This window comes from Aptenodytes forsteri, unplaced genomic scaffold (genome assembly GCF_000699145.1).
Source record: "Aptenodytes forsteri isolate BGI_AS27 unplaced genomic scaffold, ASM69914v1 Scaffold56, whole genome shotgun sequence".
Lineage (NCBI taxonomy): Eukaryota > Metazoa > Chordata > Aves > Sphenisciformes > Spheniscidae > Aptenodytes > Aptenodytes forsteri.
Window position 1 is genome coordinate 4957259 of NW_008796213.1, and position 20258 is coordinate 4977516.

The 20258-nt window shown below is 46.7% G+C and overlaps 1 protein-coding gene across 6 annotated transcripts in view; it reads right to left on the bottom strand.

Annotated features, from left to right (window-relative positions):
* The window catches only part of HIPK2 (homeodomain interacting protein kinase 2), a 133793-nt gene that overhangs the window by 74928 nt on the left and 38607 nt on the right, over window positions 1-20258 (bottom strand). For all 6 annotated transcript variants that reach the window (XM_009288365.1, XM_009288367.2, XM_009288364.2 and 3 more), the window contains exon 2: window positions 14410-15508. In XM_009288365.1, coding sequence (XP_009286640.1) covers window positions 14410-15506 — 1097 coding nt within the window. In that variant the 5' untranslated portion in view covers window positions 15507-15508. The remainder of the gene's footprint in view (window positions 1-14409; window positions 15509-20258) is intronic.

A 20258-nucleotide genomic window follows, 5' to 3' on the forward strand; every position in this document is an offset into this window, starting at 1 on the left:
CGCAAACATATCCCAGAGCACAGACACCCCACACTCCGACACGGTGGCTGTGCTTCAGCTCCACACCATGCACCACCCAACCACGAGCCTGCCCATGAGTTGCAGGGCAGTCACTCATCTCTTCAACTTCAGTCTGATGATGTGAACAGGCAAGTGCTCACTAGCATTAGTGAGGCTTTCATAATTGGTCCCAGCTGGTTAGTTGTAACATGTCTTGTTGTTGAGCAACTACGTACTAACGCTGTCAGACATCCCCTGGTTGCATAAGGAGGGTTAGTATCATTATTAATTACGGGCTGCCACCAGCCTGTGTCACACTCTGCAGATAAGAAAGCCTTTAAGCTCCTGGTCAGTCAAGGCCTCGTTGGAAGATCTCATGCCAGCTTCAAGGAAAGCAAACTCAGACCGTAGCCACAGCAGCCTCTTGCCCTTTCTACCACGCTACGGTTCCCGCAGTGCCTCAATCTTCTCTCCCCTCTGGGTGCCACAGGGTCTGCTGCCAAGGCCAGCAAGCTGCCAGCCCTCCTGCCACTGCGCCGCGCAGCACGCAGAAACCCTGGCTCACCAGAGAAATGCACTTGTGTGCACATGGGTACACGCAACAAGAGCACAGCAGATGTTTCAAAGCATCATGAAGAAATGTACCCCAGCGCCCGGCCACGCCACTGACGAAAACCGTGACAGCAGCAGATACAATAGTGCGGCACAGCTTCAAGCATAACCTAAAAGCTATGCAAAGCAATGCTGTATCAAGCAAATGCACTGCTCCTGGTGTGGAAGGGAAACGCACAACAATTTGGATCTTTCTCAGGAGGCAAAAGCATGGGGGAAACATAATGGAAGTGGCTATTTCGCAAGCTGCTTGAGAATACCAATGGCTCTGATGACTTAAAGTTTGCAACCATCCCCACTCCTCCAGCCCTCACTCACCATTCAATTTGATCTGTGTGATACACAAAGTCAGGGCATTTTCTGCAGAAAAACAAGCAGCATCCCCTTCTTTCTGCCTTGCCATTGGGCTGCCATGACATCCCCCTCACAAAACTAAGGGCTATAGTTATATTCTACACACAGGATTCTTACAGGACTTAAAACACCATTTTGAAGGCAGTAATCAGATCCTGTAGCCCCAGGCTAAACTAAAAGCTGTGTGTGCCTAGGAGCTAGAGCTCCAGGGTTGCTCAAAAGCACAGACCTTGAACTGGAAATGAGTCTCTTCAAATCCCACGTAACACCACACTGCAGAATTGGGCTAAGAGGAGTGATCCACGTGGCTGTATCAACTGTCTAGAGCAACTCTGGCCTTTGCTATCCTCATCTTTTATCTGAACCAAGCTCTCATGCTCTGGGTTTGCTCCTGCTTCTTCTCTCTCTCCAACTTCTACTTTGGCTGCCCTTCAGAGCCTGAGAAGGGCATCAAGGCTGCTAGGAAAATGCCCTGACAACTTACAGGTGGGACAGACACTGCTGCACTTCTCGAGCTGCTGGGGAGAAGCATCTGGCAATTCTTTACCTCTCTGATGAGGAGGCTGAAGGCTTGGGCTCATTCAAGGTCCACGTTAACAGGACACTCTCCACCAAAGTGGGGGGGCTGTCAACTGTGTCTCGACACCCAGCTGCCAAATGCTGCAGATTGATCCTTTTTCTAAGATGTGAGCTATCTCCCTGTGCACGCCCAACGCCTCCAATAACCACACAGGAACAGAAAATACACTGCAACACTTCATACCCATTACTACCATTCTTCATTTTAGTGTAGCAATTCAACACATGCTTTAATGTTACCCATGCCTCTGGAAGCCAAGAGGGCCATTCACATAAGCTTAAGCTTAGTTTCTTTTGCTAGATCATAGGTACTGATGCTGGAAGGTAATTCTCTAAATCCAATGTAAATGTTTCAAGTTTATTCCCAAAAGATTTATGTAGACATAAATATACAGATTAAAAACAAGCAAGACTTTGGGGGCTTTTTATTACCTTCTAAAGTAGCCAGGCACATGGATATTTTATCTCTCTTTTGTATCTGCTTTCTTCCAACTGCATAGTTCAGAGACTTCATACAGATCAGAGGCAAAGTTCAGACTAGCACTGACAATGTCATTAAAAAAAAAAAAAAAAAGAGAATTGTGTTTTCTTATGTTCTCTGCTCTTTTATTGCTATTTTCAAAATGAAGAACAGACCCTATCAAAGTGCTACGGGCTGAAAACATAACTCTAAATGATACAGGAAATCCAACTTTGTGCCAATCCATTTTTATCATCTCTTTGTGGCCATAACAAAGCTGAGAACAAGAGCTAAACAATAGAGAAAAAAGAATAATTTCAACATAATTTTTTTGCTGAAAGTAACATCAGTGACAATAACAAGAATCCATTCAAAAGACAGAATGTTATCTTCCAACCCAGTTAACATGCCTTCCTTTCTCTCACTTACTATATATCTTACACATCAAGCTGTATTTTGGCCTCGCTTTCAAAGGAATACATTTGGAGCCGCCACGTCTCCTTACACATATCGGCATTGCTAAGCAGAACCTAGTCCATGCTACCTTTCCCTTCCCTGGTCCCTCATGCACCTGCCAAGAGGAGATAGGTTATCAAACAAGCCTCCAGAAAAGCATTTCCAGAAACAACAACATGGCTATCTTCTGCTTTTGCTCATGCAACCCTTCAGAATCCGTTCCACTAATTTAAGTTGCTAACAATGGCAGGAGCTGTATTTTTGACAACTACAGGGATGAGATCGCTTAGGTATGCTTTTATTTTTGACACAGGCCTTCACCATTACTTCCTTTTACCTGCTGAGATCAACTAGCAGTATTTCATCATTAACTTTTTAGCATAGTAATCAGGAAATTCAGCTAGCCTCAGCTGAACCTGTTTACCTTTTAGATTTCATCTGTCCCTCTTAATATTGTTGTGAGCACCAAAGAAATGCTCCATTTTCCTCTTGGATGATTATTCTCTGTTTGCAGTCTCCCACTGGCAAGTAAAACACTCTTAAACAAAATAAACTGAAACTTTTTGTAAGCCATCGGATACTTCTTCCACCCCACCACCCTGGACTTTCTTTTGAGTGCACAGCTCTGCATGGAAGCAACTAGTTGAAACACAAATTCTTACCATGGTGGATCTGAAAAAGGCCATCAACTTTCCTTCTGCATGCCAGCTGTCACATTAACGTGCGTGCTAGCCCTCATGGTCACGTGTACCATAATACTCTCTATTACCCTTTTGTTTAAGAGCCTCAGCCACAAAAATCTTTGTGCGTTAGGTGCTGTAAATACAGCCCTGCTTCAGAAAACACAGCATCTGAGGAGAACAGCATAAAGGTAAACAGCGACAGATACCTACAGCTAGATTGGAGAACACAGGGAGAAAACACGGTGTTGCTCAGCAGTATTACCACAAGTGATCTAATCATACGATCTGCAGTTAAAACACAACTCATTACAGTACTGCTCCTCCTGTTGTCAAGTTAACTGAAACATTGCTAACTTTTTCTTGTCTGCCTTTACACGAGCACAAGCATCAGCTGCAGGAACAGATGATTCTCCTTCTCCTCTGAAGGCTTCAGCTGGTGAGCTTCCTGGGCTCAGGAGCTGCACAAGTCACCAGAGTTATCCGAGAGCTGTCCCAAGTCTCCCGCAAACGTAGAAGTTCAGTGATGACACTACAAAACTTTCGGCACTTTTCATGTCTCATCAGGCCTGGGGTACTATGCTCACACTTAAGAACTTCTGCTTCAAACCAGCTAGGAACGGCAGTGGTTGGCAAAATGAAAAATAATCACAAAGAGTTAACCCAACTCTTTGAACCGTAGAGTTTTTGATTCAGAGTCACTTCAGTTAGATTCAGGCCAAATCCCACACATCTACCCTGCCTCTGCCCCTGAGCGGGAGCCTTTGGAGACAAGCAGTAGGTTTGGTAGCGGGTAGAAGTCTGCTACTCCCTGGCTAATGTAAACCAGCAGATGCAGGGATGGAGGGGACAGAACCTGAACGTGCCCCCAAGCACCGATCCCATGCAGTCACAGCAAATAAAGGCAAAACCTGTCAGCACAAAATAACTCATGTCTGTGCAAGTAAAACAATGTCTGTGATTACTTCTGTCCTTCAATAAGTAGAAGACAGAGGTCAAGCTGCCATTCAGGGACTCACAGGCTACTTTCCAGCCCATCGCAGGAGAAGTACGCTGTCCTGTTTAGAAATTGGCTACCTCTGGTTTTGAAGTCTCCAGATAGTGAGAAGGGTGATATCTCATCTTTTTTTCTCCCACATCCTTCCTTACATGGGGAACAGCAACTTCCAGGTAGCCTTCACCTGTAAGACAATTTTTCCTCTGCCCTTCCCCTCTCTCAGTTCCTAGAGCCACTTCCCTTCTATTTATTCCTCTTAGAACTGAAAATTTCTCACAGTATATATATGCATGCCTCTCTTCTGCCTTTTTTTTTTTTCCCCTTCTCAAGCACCACAGACTAACCATTGTATGACCTGGCCTAAAAGGCAAAGGACATTTCCTTGACCTTCCTCCTTAAACAGGTAACAGCTGTGGCTCTAACTCAGCTTAAGTCAGGCCACAAGATTAGTGTTTTTCAAGCAAGATAACCACTCTCAACTCCTTGAGAGTTGCTCCTTTTCCCCAGCATGACCTGGAGAAGGAGGCAGCTACTGAGCCCCCACCTGAGAATTAGGTGCCTTTACATTAGCTTAGGCTAATTTGAAGCATCAGTGCAGCAAGTGGCTTGAGAAGTTAAGATAGAAACTTTGGGGACTCAAATCACAGCATTCAGGGGTCTGAAACTATACTAGTTGTAGCATCTTTAGGTAATTTCTCTCTTCTGGTAATGACTCATTCGTTTATAAACCAACGTCAGTCACTTTTCTAACCTCAATGCCAATAAGCAGCAGAGCAGAAACACTTTCCAATCAGAAAATGCTCTTCAGTGTAATACAGCTTTTCAGTCCCACTGTGCTGGGGCCTAAAACTTGTGAACCTTATGAATGCACAGACGTACACAGTAAGCTTCCTCCGTGTTACACTTAAATCTCTTGCCTGCAGTGAGCAAACGTACAGGGGGAGGCAAAAACCTGATAGGATTTAAATACGTGGTACTTGAGCAAAGCATCCCTGAAATCCTGTGCAAACTGTGTTGCTAATGCTGCTTTTTCATATTCAGAAGTGCGGATGATGAATCTCACTACTTGTAATTCTTATTTTCACTCTTGGAGCACCGATCTCATGCCAACAGCCCCTCAGCTCATTCTGCTTCTCACCAGCCACTACTGCCATTAGCCAGCTACTGCCCTGCCCCAAACAAGTGTTGAAATAAGTGGAGAGGGACATAGAAAATCACATTTCAGTATGTGACTGCAGTGCCTTCTCCTTCATTGACTACCTATTGCTGGAGTAACGTCCGTGGGTCACCACACCACTGTTCCTATGAGCAGCTGCTGCTGCTCTGTCATCCGAGCTGAAAAAAACAGAGCACCCTTTCCCCTGCTCCGTTTCCTTTGCACTTGGTGAGGAAGCAACTTGAGTGGGAGGAGAGAAAGGAGAGCAAACACAAAACCACAGAAGCAAGCAACTAGGAGCAGAGACCAAACTTTATGTCTCTCATATACATGCAAACAGCAAACTCTGATTGCAGCCGGCCCTTGTTCTAGCCCCGCTAATTGTACCGTCACTCACAAGTATCGCTGCAGAAGCAACTGCTTGTCACCATACTGAGCTAAGTTATTTCCCAGACCGTGCTCTGAGCACAGGTATCTTTACCAAAAGACAGTGTGTCTTTTATGTACTACCGAGGTGGATTCTGAAGCGCTAGAGCCAATAGCTGCAATAGGAGGGTTTTGATTTCTCTTAGGTAAATAGCTCTTTTTAAGTAAAACAAGCTAGCCATTTGTAGCTGTTTCAGACCTGCCCTGGTACAGTAAATATGAGAGTGACCTTGATTTTTCACATCATTTCACCAGGCTGCAGCCTTAAAAGGGACTTACTGTGCTTATAAAGCTTGAGAGAAGAAAAATAGATAGCAGGAAATCCTGTGACAGGCTTGTTTTGGTGATCATGTGAGAGAGATGGTAGCAAGAGAAAAAAAAAACACCAAAAAATCCTAAACAGAAGAACACCTGTGGCCAACCTGCAAGTGGGGAGAGTGGGACTTCCAAACCTCTCACTAATCCTCCTGGCATTACCAAAACGACTCTGGCAGCGAGTCATAGATAAGGTAGGGATTAGTTTAGGATTCCGCGCTGGATTTTTAAAAAAATAAAAGTTCATGCATGTTTATGTCAGGAGTACCCAGACGACTTCAGGTAGCAGCATGCAGGCAGGTAATGGAGTGTATTTGCTCGCTATCTCCTCTCTGCAAGCCCTCTCGAAAGCATACGGGAACTCCAGCTCAGCCGTATTTGAGGCGTATTTGTTTCCAAACCAGGAAGTGTTGCTTTTCGGGGAGGTCAGCCCCAGGCCTGGGACTGCGTGGCACTGGGTGGTGTGAATGCCCACAGAGAGAAGGTGTGCTTAAATGGGAAAGTTATGGGGCAGAGGGGGTGGAGCGGAAGGGGGAAGAGGAGTGCTCTTTCTCTGCAGTTGTGTCCCTCCGGAGCTGATGTGGAGAAGGGTGAGGTGAGCTGCCCCAGCGTGGGCAGAACACCTGTGTCAGAGCTGGTGGTTGACCACTGAGCCCTGGTCAGCAGCCCTGCTGTCGCAGCTTTGCTCCTCCTCCTGCTCCCTGCCTGCACAGCACCGCCCAGGCCACGGGCAGGGCCACTGAGCGTGAACGGGGCTGCTTGCATCCAGAGGGCTGCCTTTCCCTCCGTGGGGATCATTGACACGCTTGAAAGCAGGAGCAGCCTTGGGAGAATGCTCTTTTTTTTAAAGCAAATTTGCATTTACCTTCTTTTCCCTGTGTTTTGCTCTTTTGCACAACTGCCATTTTCCTAAAAAAGGGACCTTTGTTTAGCAGTTCACCTGCTCCCGGTGCTCATCCCCTCACCTGAGACTATCATCCTGCCGCTTGCATTGGTCGCACTGGCAATCCTATCCCCTTTCCACATGCCCTGCTAATGGGAGACTGTAATTTCAAGCGGGGAAGAGAAACAGCTGGAAATTAGGAACTCCTAAGAAACAAATACTCTTTTTCACACAAGTATCTCTAACAGTGACGAACAAAGGAGAAGCAATGTGCGAATGACAGGGTATGGTTAACAGGTGGCCCAAAGCCCAGATTTCGGGGTGCTCTTAGGGTCTCCGGTTCCAACAATTAACAGTGAGTGTGGCAGCCAAAAATAATTTTATTTTTTTATTATTATTTGTAATCTGTGCTTAATGGGACTTTGCCAACTGGTTCCCTGTGGTGTTTTACCTCATTGGACTATGGCAGAGGTTTTGCAACTCCAGCTGACTGGTGAGGACCAGAGCCTCTCACCCATGGGGTAGCACCAGCTGATGGAGTTCCAACAATTAACGGTGAGTGTGGCAGCCAAAAATAATTTTATTTTTTTATTATTATTTGTAATCTGTGCTTAATGGGACTTTGCCAACTGGTTCCCTGTGGTGTTTTACCTCATTGGACTATGGCAGAGGTTTTGCAACTCCAGCTGACTGGTGAGGACCAGAGCCTCTCACCCATGGGGTAGCACCAGCTGATGGAAAACCAGCGCTCCTGCCCTGGTACCTGCCTCTGGCTGCCTTTCACATACTTGTCTCTGATCCACAGCACCCCAAATGGATTGGGCCCTGCCCGTGGACACACAGGTTCCTTCCTTTGCAGCCACCAAGACAAAACTGAAATCTGCAGGAGGAATAATTACTGTCAGTCCCCCGTCTTTGCTGTATAGGAGCTGTTTTGGGAGAGGGGACAGAAGGGACTGGCCCAGCACTCAGTTGAGATATTTGATTTTCCACCACTCAGACACGGATGGGCCAAAAGGAAGCAGTACAAGACTTCTCCCCCTCCTCGGGCTATCAGCGACTTCTCTTTGCTGGGGAAAGCCTCCCTGTCAGCTTCCTTGCAAACAGCCCTTTGTTGCAAATATTCTTGGGCCCGGAGGCACATAACTCAGCATATTTTATACACTTGGTTAATAAATAAACAAAGCCCTCCTGTGACAGCCTTTCCGACTCCGCACAGGGACGCAGGGCTCCTCTCGGAGCGAGGCCAGCATCATGTGCTGGAGCCGAGCAAGGAGATGCTGCGGCATCACAGGGAAAGGAGCAGATCGCTAACTTTGACAAGGTAGAGGAGGAGCTGGCATGTCTGTTCAGAGCAAAATAAAAAACACCTAAGGAGATGGTAAGAAGGTTTCAGCAGAGAAATCCCTAGAGAGACTCCAGTCTGAAGAGATTGTTCAGGCTGAAATATAGGGTTTTCAGTTTTAAATTAGACCCCAGAAAGGGAGTTATTTTGGAATATACAGTGTGTATCTTCTGTTGGATGCACCACAGGCACAACGCTGGTTAACCATCCCTGCTCCGGGGTGATTTATACACAAAGGAACTTGGCAAAGAAATATCTTTGCTTGAGTTTTGTAAAACCAAAAACTAACCTGGCCTGACTATCACACAGATGGGACAAAGCCAAAAGCTTTCAGCTGAATGGCTGCTCCCTTCTAAGAGTTGGTGGTCTGGATACAATGAAACTGAGATTCAATTAATCTTGGTGTTGGTTTTGCAAAAAAGAATTCTGCTGAATTTTGGTTCTGAAAAAAACAACTCCAAACTCCAAATGTCCTTGGGAAAGAAATGAAGAACTGCTTAAAATAGTATAGCTTGAAGTCTGCTTTCCTCCACAAAGTCGTCTACAATGTATTGCCTGTTCTGCAAGCCTGTAGTCCTACCAGGAGTGATCATCACCAAGTGAAACCAAGCCTAGACTTCAGCAATGAACTTGGTGGTTTTGCTCCAGTCCCCAGAAGAAACATTCCTCCTCAAACCATCTAGCTATCCTGCTTTTTACTTTGGAGAGACAGAGTCAGTAAAGCAGTGAATGTTGCAGGTAGGATTGAAACAGACTGGCAGAGCCATGAGGCTCCCACAGCTGCAAAAGCAGTCAGGTCTGAGATAGAGATATTTCTGCAAGTCCGGAATGGCAGAAGGTTTTGAAATGTAAGTGCACTGACATTGTTATACAAGGACGTAACAAATGCCAATTCACCGAGTAAACTAATAAGCGCAGCCTATCCCTGCTGCCATTACTACTGCCTCATTTAAAGGGCAGTTTTGGCCAGAATGACGCGTGCTCTGAGTCACACAATGGGGAAGAGGTCGTGACACTGCTCGGTAATCTACCTTGCTTTGGCTCCCTGTCAGCATGGCTAGAGGACCGATACCTGTCATGGCACGATGTCCACATGTGACTAGACGGATCCAGTTTAGTCCCCTGCATCCATCAGGACCCACACTCACCCAGCTAAGCATGTACAGCCAGTTAAAAAACACACCTGCACACAGCCTCGCTATATACTCCGTATGGGCAGCTGACAACATGCACGTAGGCCTTTATGTCTGCCTATTTTCTTGCAGTGTCTGAAACTAGACTGATAAACGCCTCTTCAAACTGATACTCAGCTTCATTCTCTGTTATCCAAACATGTCATCAAAGGCCACTTACCAACAAGCAGACATCTCAACCCATGGCCAGACACGCCACATACCAAAGCCTTTTGAAAACAAGGCACCAAAACTACATTTATCCCTTAATATGCAGGGGTGACAGACATTATTTTATATCTGCAATATTCTGCAAATTCTGAAAGACTTAAATCTCGTGATTATGCCATTAATTAGTGAAATGCACTCATCCCTGGGGTGCAACACAGCAGCTATTTCAGCTGAGCAGCAAAGAAAAGCCAAGAGGGCAAGGTAGCTTGGTGGTAATGCCCCAAGGAGAAGCTCTCCTGCTCCGAGCTTCCCAGCACTGTCAGCCCACGCTAGGGAACCGCTCTGGTTCCAGCAAGGGAGGACCGCAGCTCTACCCACCATCCCAACCACCCCCTCTCCCAGAGGGTACTACCCCCTCTTCCACCTGGGTGCACGAATGTGGGCTCTAACAGAGGGGACATCTGTTGCAGCCTGAGCCCTGCATTTCTCAGGATGCGGGTTTTCCTGGGAAGCTGTTCATACATGGATTATCAACCCAGAAGGGATCTCGCTGGACATTCATCCCTCTGACCTCCTGCAAAACGGAGATCACAAAGCCTACCTCAATGACCTCCCCTTCAAAGTGCAGCATAAAAAAGAAAAGGAAAAAATAAAATCCCATGCAGATACCCCGTGACACAGCGGCTGTCACAGCTTTTTGATCGGTTGCTCTATGAACAGGGCTTCATTTCTAGCCTAAGCATGTCTGGCTAAAACTGCCAGCTGCAAAGCCCTGCTCCTGCACCGCGAGCTGGGCAGAGCAGCCCTCCATCGGCAGCTTTTCTTCCTCACACAGGCACCTCCAGACCATGGCTGCATCACCACGTAGCTCCATGAAGGGTCACTGATCAGGCCCAGGCCAACTCAGCTAGTGATAAGTGACAAGACGAAGGACTACGGTGACTGGGGGGCAGAGTGGGACCACTGTCCCAAAGAAGGGGGAACGCTTGGATGGCCACTAGCCAGGTCCTACACGCGCAGGCTATGGATGCTACATGAGAAACGCTTTGTACCACAGTGAGTTTTGCACCACAGGCTGAAGATGGGTGGGAGGAAGCTCTTCACAGCACTCCCCCTTTTAGATGACAACTCTGACCACAGTACTGACAAAATCTCTGACTTGGCTGGAACACCAGTGCAAGAAGTGGCCAATGAAATCGGGGCAGGGTGGGAAAGCCCCTGCGCAGCCCACCACCGCTGGTGGGGAGCGGGGGGAGCGATGTGAGTGCGACAGCGCCAGAGCTGCGCAGCCATCAGGGCCAGGGCAGATTAACAACGCGCTGGTGCAGGCCTGGTGGGCGAGAGGACCCTACCCCTGGTTCCCAGTCTGCTCTGGGGTCATTCCGCTTTAGTAAAGGACTCAGGGCCTTAAGCTCTCACAACGGCCGCGATGCCCTTTGTCATTTCGGTGCGGAGCCAGTGGCAGGGCCCAGCATACGCCCTGTCCCCGCACCCCGCCAGGCTCTGGCTAGTGCTTGTGCCCTTCACCAGAGGTGCAGGCCTGGGGCAGGCACCGGGGATGTGACGGCGCTGCCCTCCCAGAAGGGGACTCTCGGCGGCGAGGGGGACTTCCTGCAAAGCCCACCTTAGCCTGGCGTGTCGTGCCTTTCTCAGGCCCCTCTACAGTCAGGACCTCCAGATTTTTCTCCTTCCAGATCCTTCCGGAGAGCACTGGCTTAGCCTGAAAAAATTCCCTAGTGGGACAGAAAGTTCCTGATGTTGGGGCTCCCAGTGAGGGCCTCCCTCCGAGCTGTGCCAGCAGAGCAATACCAAGTCCGTTCCTCTCACAAGAAACTGGGCTGAGGGATCCAGTTCATCTTCAGGCCACGTTACATGGCAGCAATGGCAAATTGCTCACGTAAAGTCTGCAAGCAGCCCTGGGACTGTCTTAGCTTATGCTGCACTATGCATATATGGGCCAAGAAAGAGCAGGGAGTTTGTTTCAAGACAATTCTGTCTTCCACCTCCAGGAGAAGAAAACAGGCCTATCATTTATAGGAAGAGGAAAGGCCTTATATTGCTCTGAGAATGAGCAGGATCCCACACAACTTTCCTCACTTGAAAGGATTTGGCCATCACATTCTTGATAGTAGTGTTAACAAAAAAAAAAAAAAAAAAGAGGGAAAGAAAAAAAGAAAGAAAGAAAAAAGTAAACTGAATTAGCTCTGTTTTGCTTGTGTATAATATCAGATCAAGATCAGACTAAAGCCAAAGGCACACAGATAATAATCTCTGAACTTTCCAAGTTTCCATCAGTATCTTTAACTGGCTTTCCACTTGTGAATAAGGCAAGTTTGATGCTTTAAAAAATAACTGAATAAAATAAAATTAAAATATGGGGACAACCTGGGAATTTGCTCCCAAAAGCCCATGATAAAAAAACCTCCAGCTGAGAGCTGACCTCTACATTATATCCCCAGCGCTCTGCCTCGTCTTTCCTTAAATGCATGGGGCACAGGGCTTCTGTCAGTTCTTTGGCATGCCTGCTTAAAGTCTGAGAGGTTTTACTCTGAGGAAGTTTTTCCTTCATGTTCAGCTTAAATGTGCCATTTCTTGAAGTCATTCCCTTGTCTTTTATACTCTAGCAAGCAAAACAAGTGTAAATAAAATGGAAGACACATGAAATCTTTATAAAGCCCTGTGTTTCCCCTAGCATGAGAGTTCCTTCTCTTTGGAGTGGAATGGGTCTTTACTCTGTGCTGTATTTTTCCCCATCAGAAAATGAAGAAGAATATAAATTTTCCTCATGACTTGAATTTAGCTTCATCAGCAGCCCCCTGCTGATGTAATTCAACCCAACAAGATTTTTTTCCTTCTTTTTCTTATTTTTTTCCCCGGTGAGCTGCTGCCCCTTTTCCCCTCCTCCCATCAATTCAGGCATGGAAAACAAGGGAGGAATTAGACAGATAGAACTTATTATCTAACAAGCTGCAACTTCAGACCGGGCAGGAATAACATTTAAAATACAAAAAGCAAATTTTATCAAGCCTTTTCCTCCCCAGAGACTGCCACAAAAATATTCCTTGTTTGTTGCTGAGAATGAACCATTTTTTTCTTTCATTTCTGCTTTCTGTCACATATTTCACTTTGGCTGCCCCTTCTGTCTTTCAGCTAGGGACCTAGGCTGCTAATGCAGAATCACAGATAACTCAACAACAAAATGCCTGTATTATCTTTTTTTTTTCTTCTAGTCTGCCAGGTAATTGCAACCCTAAAAGCTTTTGCATATTTACCACAGAAACATGTCTCTCCTGGAGGATGGGACTGTCATCAGGTAGAATATTTCATTTAACAAGCCTCTTCTGAGGTATAAACTAGTGTTGAGGATTTTTTTCTGTCCTCCTTCAGAGCAAAGGACAAGCAGATAAAAATCAGCTGCTTCAGTGCTATACTGTCAAAGTTCCTGTTCCTGTGAAAATTAACTCTTCCCAAGCTCAGAGCTCAGGTGAACTTTGCCACTGTGATGTTCATGAAGGAAAAGGGTCTGTTATCAACTCATGTTGTTTTTCTGTCCACAGTCCTCCCCATGTATAAGACAGATTTCCTTCCTATTTACAAACAGAGCAACTACCCTGCTTTTCTGTAACCCATCTGATGAGCTGTGGCTGCTGCCAGGACTGATATTCATTAAATCAGTCATCAAGAAGGATCACATTTTCCCTCTTCGCCCTGTTTCACAGAATTACAACAAAAACGTGGCCTGAACATTTCTAAATTCAGCTGTCATCTAAAGACAAATTCCCTTTTTCCCCCCACTATTTTCCCTCACCCCTGAGGTAGCAGTAGAATTGCTTTTTTTGGTCCGTGGGATGTTGAATCAATCTGGCTGGTACCAAAGAGAGGGTCTGAGGAGAACATCTACAGAGAGACTTTGTGTCTTGGAGTCAAGACAGAGGGAGAGGATGACCTTCCAGGGGTTATGAAAAGAGGCTGCTTTGCTGAAACTGTTTAACAGACTGAAGAGGGATATAGCTGGTTCACACGTTTTGCTTTGGGCGCGCCTACACAGAGGTCAGAACTCCATCCTAGCACATAACATACCTGTAGTTAAAAGCACTGTGAGTGGGAATCGACTGTCCATGACAGGTCCTCAGTCCAACACCAAACTACCAACAGTACTGATTCATCCCTACCAACAGCTTCCCACATGGAGAAAGGTGTTTCCAGCCTGGCCAAGCTGCCTGCTCACCTGGAGCAGAGCCAACAGGAGCCAGCCAGAATACCCCCATTGACTCTAGCAAGCTCTGCAGCCTGTGTAAAAACTACACCTTGTCAAAGCATCTTCTGCATCCATACAGTTTTCCTGTGGGCCAACCTTATTCTTGTAAAGTCCCTGGTTTCACGTATGAATAAAGACTGAAAGACACAGTTGAAATATGGATTGATTGTTTAGGTTAAGGTCTTTCTGCAATCAAGAACCTACTTGTATTGACTTGGAAAGGAAATGTGGACTCTCCAGATCCATCCCCTCTTCTATAAACAGTCCCAGAATGAAGTACTGACAGAGGTGAAAGGATTTCTAAATTGTAACTGGCAAACTCTGTTTTTACTACATTTTATGGTTATTTACAAATTTACAATGGTTTTCAGTGCAAGTAAACTGTAAGAGGTTAGGATACCATTTTTTCTGTCACCAACAAGCCATTCTAAGAGCCATCCCAGTTTAGGATTAAGGGATGACTCTCATTCATTTACAGGAATGTAAGAAAATTCCCATAGGTAAAATATTTCTCCTAGTAACGTTACATAAGCCCAGTCTCTTACCTGTAATATCTGGATTGAAGGTAGGTAGAACACACAGCTTTAGACACATGGCTAGCTGAACCAAAGTCTATGACCTTGACCCTATATGGCTGTCGGGATGGGTCTACCAACATGATGTTCTCTGGTTTGAGATCAGCATGAATCAGTCCCAGGCTTTTCAGCTTCATTAGGGCAGTTGCTACCTGCTGGAGAATTGGTCGAATATACTTAAGGGGCAAGGGACTGAATTTGTTTTGTTTTAGGAAATCATAGAGGTTCTGCTCCAACATTTCAAAGACCAAGCACGTGTGATTCTTGTGCTGGAAGCACTCGTATGCGCGGACAAAGTTGTAGTCATCCGCACTTTCTGTGCTCAGCCGAGCCAGGATGCTCACTTCAATCTGGCCTTGCCGGGCATAGGAAGGATGGTTCTTCAGGATCTTGATAGCCACAATCTCATTAGTGCCACGTTTCCAGCATTTGACTACTTGTCCGAAGGTTCCACGGCCAAGAAACTCTAACACTTCATACGTGTTGGTCATGGAACAGAGCACCTCATGTTGCACCAGCTGGTAATCCCCTTCGCTGTTGGAGCCACTGTTTTTGGAGGTGGCCGTGGAGGTGGTGGCAGTGGCTACAGTGGCCCCACTGGCATTGTTCTGAATCATTGGTGGATGCTCTTCGATGATCTGCACGCTGCTTGTGTTCTCGATCTCCTCACTCTTGCGCTTAAGTCCACATTTTTGGTAGGTGTCCAGAAGGCTCACAGTGCTGCGACGCATCAGGTTGTGTGGCCCGCCCAGTGTTTGCCCAGACACTGCAACCACACCAGAAGTGCTGTTGGCGGATGTCACCACGATGTGCCCCGTGCTTGCTGGGAAGATGATGGTCTGTTCGTAAGGGATGCTCGGATTGGGGATCTGGAGGGAGGCGTTGACGGCTGCTGCGGCGGCTGCTTGGGAGGACTGCACGTTCTTGCTCTGGCTGTAGACTTTGCTGTGTGTGCCGTACCCAGTCATATCCCAGTTCGAACTCGGCTCCACTTTCAGTTTCTTCACGCTACAGAAGGCACTTGACTGAAGGGTGTGAGGAGAGAAAACTTGCACATGCGAGGCCATACCTGCAATACAACATCAGAGTGAAACCACAGTGTCAAGATGCCTTCCCCAGCTTTTTTCATTTGTTCAGTGGCAGGAAGGGAAAATGGGATACAGACTTCAGATACAGCACAAGCACACACCCAAAAATCAAGTTCTTCCAGAAATATGTATTCAACACAAATAAAATATTAGGCTCTAAAATAAATCATTACCCCTGATTGAACTATACTGACAACAACCAAGATTCCTGCTCTCTTGCTCTCCCCCTTCTCATTTTTAGTAACAGGAATGTAAATGTTATTCTTACCTCCTCTGCCTAAAGAGACTCCTATTCCCATTGTCTCCAGGAATATATCTAGCTCTCAGGAAGAACTGATGTCAAATACTGCAAAGTATTCTGCCTATGGAGGCCAAATCTCAAATCCTCAGGCTCATCCTATATTAAACAGTTTGGTGGATCTGACTTAAGCCCTCCGTTTATTCCCATAAAACCACTGTGTAGCTTCTGGCCTGCAGAGAGCCAGGATAGGACCAGGAGATGATACACCGTGACAAAATGGAGGTGCACGGACAAAGTGGAGGAGCCAGGACAGAAGCAGCAGATGATGTTTCAGGTTGCTTGCCAAGTCTGCATGTGGGAATCGTGCACAATGCTGGTCTATGCTCAGGGACACTGGAGATGTGAGTTACACAACATGAGCTTAGCTGCGTGCTCTCAGTTCTCCCAGATCTATAAAACTGTGTTCATCTATTCTTATTCACAGTGACAATATCATCACTGGAAAGCAGATCCCCTGGAAATGAACGGCATTGTTAATGAAGCAACGTACACATTCACATGTGGCAGAACTAGGTCCTAATATAACTTTACTTTTTAAGAAAACACAAAAACCTATTTTACTGCAAGTTTCTTTGGTTCTAGAAGAGTTAATGATCTTTTACATCTTTATTAAAAAAAAACCCCAAAAAAAAAAAAAAACCCCCCAGCCTCATAACCAAAGTGAAAAGTGACGCTACATAAAACCAGCTGCCGCACACGGGCTGGCACAGCCTAACATTCGATTAGTACAAATGGGCGTCAACCTCATAACCAAAGTGAAAATAAAGTATCACTGAGACAGACTTACTTAAGGATTCTGAGTAATGTTCCACTGAAACAGAAAATGCTCCTATTCAGAAAAAAAGACGTGGTCCACAGAGAAGAGGACATCTAAGTCCCAACTTGCTGCCAGCTTTCCCTGCCCAAGGTAGGGATGGTACCGCTGGGGCAAAGGTATTGTGACTGGCACAAATCTATGGGGATTCCTGGGGAAGGAGTCAGCGCCCAGTGGGAGTTAAAGCAGAAAGGCACGGCCTCCTTCACCCTTCTATCTGTCGTCAGTGTTTCTTTTTAATAAACCAGACTGACTAGGGAAGAAAAAGACAATATGCTGAGCTGGCACTGTTGCTGAATTATTAAGCACAAACATAACCTTGACTTGTTTTCAACTTTAAAAAGTTAAAAGCTGAATGAATGCTTCAGTGACAAAACCACAACAAACTCCCCAGCGCACATGGATGACTTCTTCATGTGGAGACCTGAGAGTATCTAACACTTGGCTCCCTTTCCTAAAAGAAACCCATTCTCCACTAGTCCATGTTGCTCTTTGGAAGATTTTCCGGAGCTCGTGTACACGTACACACTCACACACATGCATGCATAAACGTATACACCCATATAGAAAAATACGTTACTCGACATTTCCAATGCTGAGTAGCATGGTCAAGCAAACACACCTAAACACACCCAACACCCATTTTCCAGTTAATTCCCAGCAGCCCAAAGCCCAGGAACTGCTCAGAAGAGGGGCGCTGTGGTGAGCCAAAAACCACTGTACATAGCTACACAGAAGTAACCAGCAAAGCAATCACTCCAGTTTGCTTCAACACCCCCACCTTCATCCCTGCTGCAGTGATGAATTTATGAAGACAGGGCAGACGCAGAAGAAAACCCCTATCAGGACACATGGGGAAACCCTCACCCCTGCGGGAACATGCAACACAAAACCCCACTAACTCCACTCTAGCAATGAAGCCCTGCAAACCGCAGCACGCCCTCCTTTGCAGACATGACCCCTGGCTTTAATGTGATTTCTGGTGCTGTTTGCTGCAACTCCCCTCCACCAACCTCCTTGGCAGCAATTTCCAAGGTCCCTGCGACTGGGTCCTTGGACCCCGCCCAGCTCCCTGCCCCTCTAAGTGCTTTCTCTCCTCTCCTTTCCACGGCGTGATGATGCTGCCATGAATGCCATAGCATGTGGCACGCGGCAAGCTCAGAGAACCGCAGCAATATTACTCAACTTGTCATCCTGGACACAAATACCGTATGCGAGTGAGCCGAAACTGTGTTTGTTTTTCCACTGATTAAGAAGAGTCACAGTGTTCCTTCTAATACAGTACCGACCTGCCTGTAGAGTGGGGTTGGTTTGATGTATGTTTTCCCCCTGGACGCGAATAATAAAGCAGATGTAATTGGTAACATATTGCGGACCTAGCAGAGGTGTAATTTATAGCTTTATGGCTTTCATTCCATGGTGTTCTTGAGCAATATCTCTTCATACAAAATAAAAAGGGAAAAAAGCGATTGATGCAGAACAAGGAGAGAGGTTCTTCTCACATGCTCCTCTAAAGATAACACCAGAAGACCCAGGCACCCCAAATTAAAGTCAGGGATGTGAAGCGCAGCAGCTGCAACTTTCTCAGTGCCACTGTAAAAATCAGGATAATCGCCACCATTAAGAGACAGACTTTCAACTGGTGCAAACTGGCAGGGCTCCAGGTGATACCAGCTGACGCTAAAAACAAGGTCAGCAGTCACTCAGCGTTGCCAACGTCAGATGGCTGCCCGTGCCCCTTGGTGAAACGAGTTGTTGTTAGGGACTGGTTTCCACATCAACAACCAGCCCCTTGCTGTCCCTACAACACCACTGGCAGCCTCAGCAGGCGGGCAGGAACAGGAGACAAACACTGACCCACCCTGGTACCCCAAAAACGGAGGGGGTGGAGGAAGCAGGGCTGTCTTGCGGCTAAAGGGAGGACTTTGGACTCCTCTGCTGCCACTTCCACCCTCCTCAGAGGTTATATCTCATTGCAGGAGAAATATTTTTTCCCCCTAAAAAAAGAAGTATGAAATCTTCTTCCTTCCATCCAAAATTATTTTCTCACATTTGAGGTTTTAGGGGCACACATTGTAAGGAGAATAACTCGACCAGCTCTTCAGCATAGTCTGATACCGAGAAATTACAGGCTGATTGACAGCTTGGTGTTGGGAAAAGAAGGCTTCTGCAGCGAAGTCGGTTTTACTGCAGATTTGCCTGTGCAGCTAATGTGAGAAAAACACAACCCTAAATTTCCTGAGGACACTATCAAATTCTGCTGGTGGCATGTTCTTTTTTTTAAAAAGGATCTTTACTCCATGACAATAGCAGAAATAGTAATAAATATGAATAAAAGTTGGATGGTTTGTTACAGGGATCAATTTCCTCATTACAGCCTGTAATATCATTTACAACTTCAGCCTTTTGATTACGTAGGCCAACAACAGCTTGCCACGATGTCCGTGAAGAAACAAGCCAGCAGTAATGGGGCGATCCATGCCAGCCACGCCCTGTGACAGCAACGCCCCCTTAGCATCCCCCCAAGCTGGTCTCTGGGGAAGGAGCATCCTCATTCCTGGAGTCTTGGGGAGCTGGAGGGGCCATAAGCCACGGGGTGAGGGAAACAGGCAGTTTCACTTGGGAGAAGTCCTCTTGAACTCAGGTCTGCCAAGAAACCTCCTGTGCAAGGCTGGGCCTTTCTTGCTGCCTCCCTTTGACCCAGGAAGATCCTAGCAGACACCATGCCACGTTTTGCGTGGGACGGCCTGAGGCTGGCCCCTGGTTCCTCTCCTTTTTGCTCTCCGACAGCAGCAGAGGGGGTGAGGATGCTCGGGATGAGCAGCCGTGCCCACAGAGCGCTCCTGCTTGCGCTCACAGCCCCACCTGTGCTAGCAAAAGCTTTGTCTGGACTAAGGCAAGTGGCAACACGAACTGAACCCTCCTGGCTCAGGCTTGGTCCCTGCCTTGGTGGGGGTGCAGGGCAGCCTCCCGCAGCCCGTTAGCCAGTCAGGCTGCAGCCAGGACCCCGCAACAGCTAAATACAAGCCCTGAAGACTGCAGGTCTAATTTTTATATCACCCCTGCGCACGGCAAGTCTCTGGGCTGGGAGCAGAATCAAGGTTGGCACCATGCATTAAATAAAATTGATAGTTCCTTTCTTTAATAATGAGTTTTAGTGTAGCCATTTAAAGCTCTCACACAATTGACAGCAACTGGATTTAATGGGGCCTCCCCTGTACTTGATACGACTCATGTAACTCCCCATAGCATCCACATGAGCTGAAGTATGTAGTGTGCAGCCAAGGGACAATGTTAAAACAGCCTGAATGACTTTTATTAAAAGGCTGTGGGAGAACATCAAGTTCGAGACCATCTAAGGCACCTGAAGGTGCACAAGTCCATGGGACCTGATGAGATCCATCCACGCGTCCTGAAGGAACTGGCGGATGAAGTTGCTAAGCCACTATCCATCATATTTGAGAAGTCGTGGCAGTCCGGTGAAGTTCCCACTGACTGGAAAAGGGGAAACATCACCCCCATTTTGAAAAAGGGAAAAAAGGAAGACCCGGGGAACTACAGGCCAGTCAGTCTCACCTCTGTGCCTGGGAAGATCATGGAACAGATCCTCCTGGAA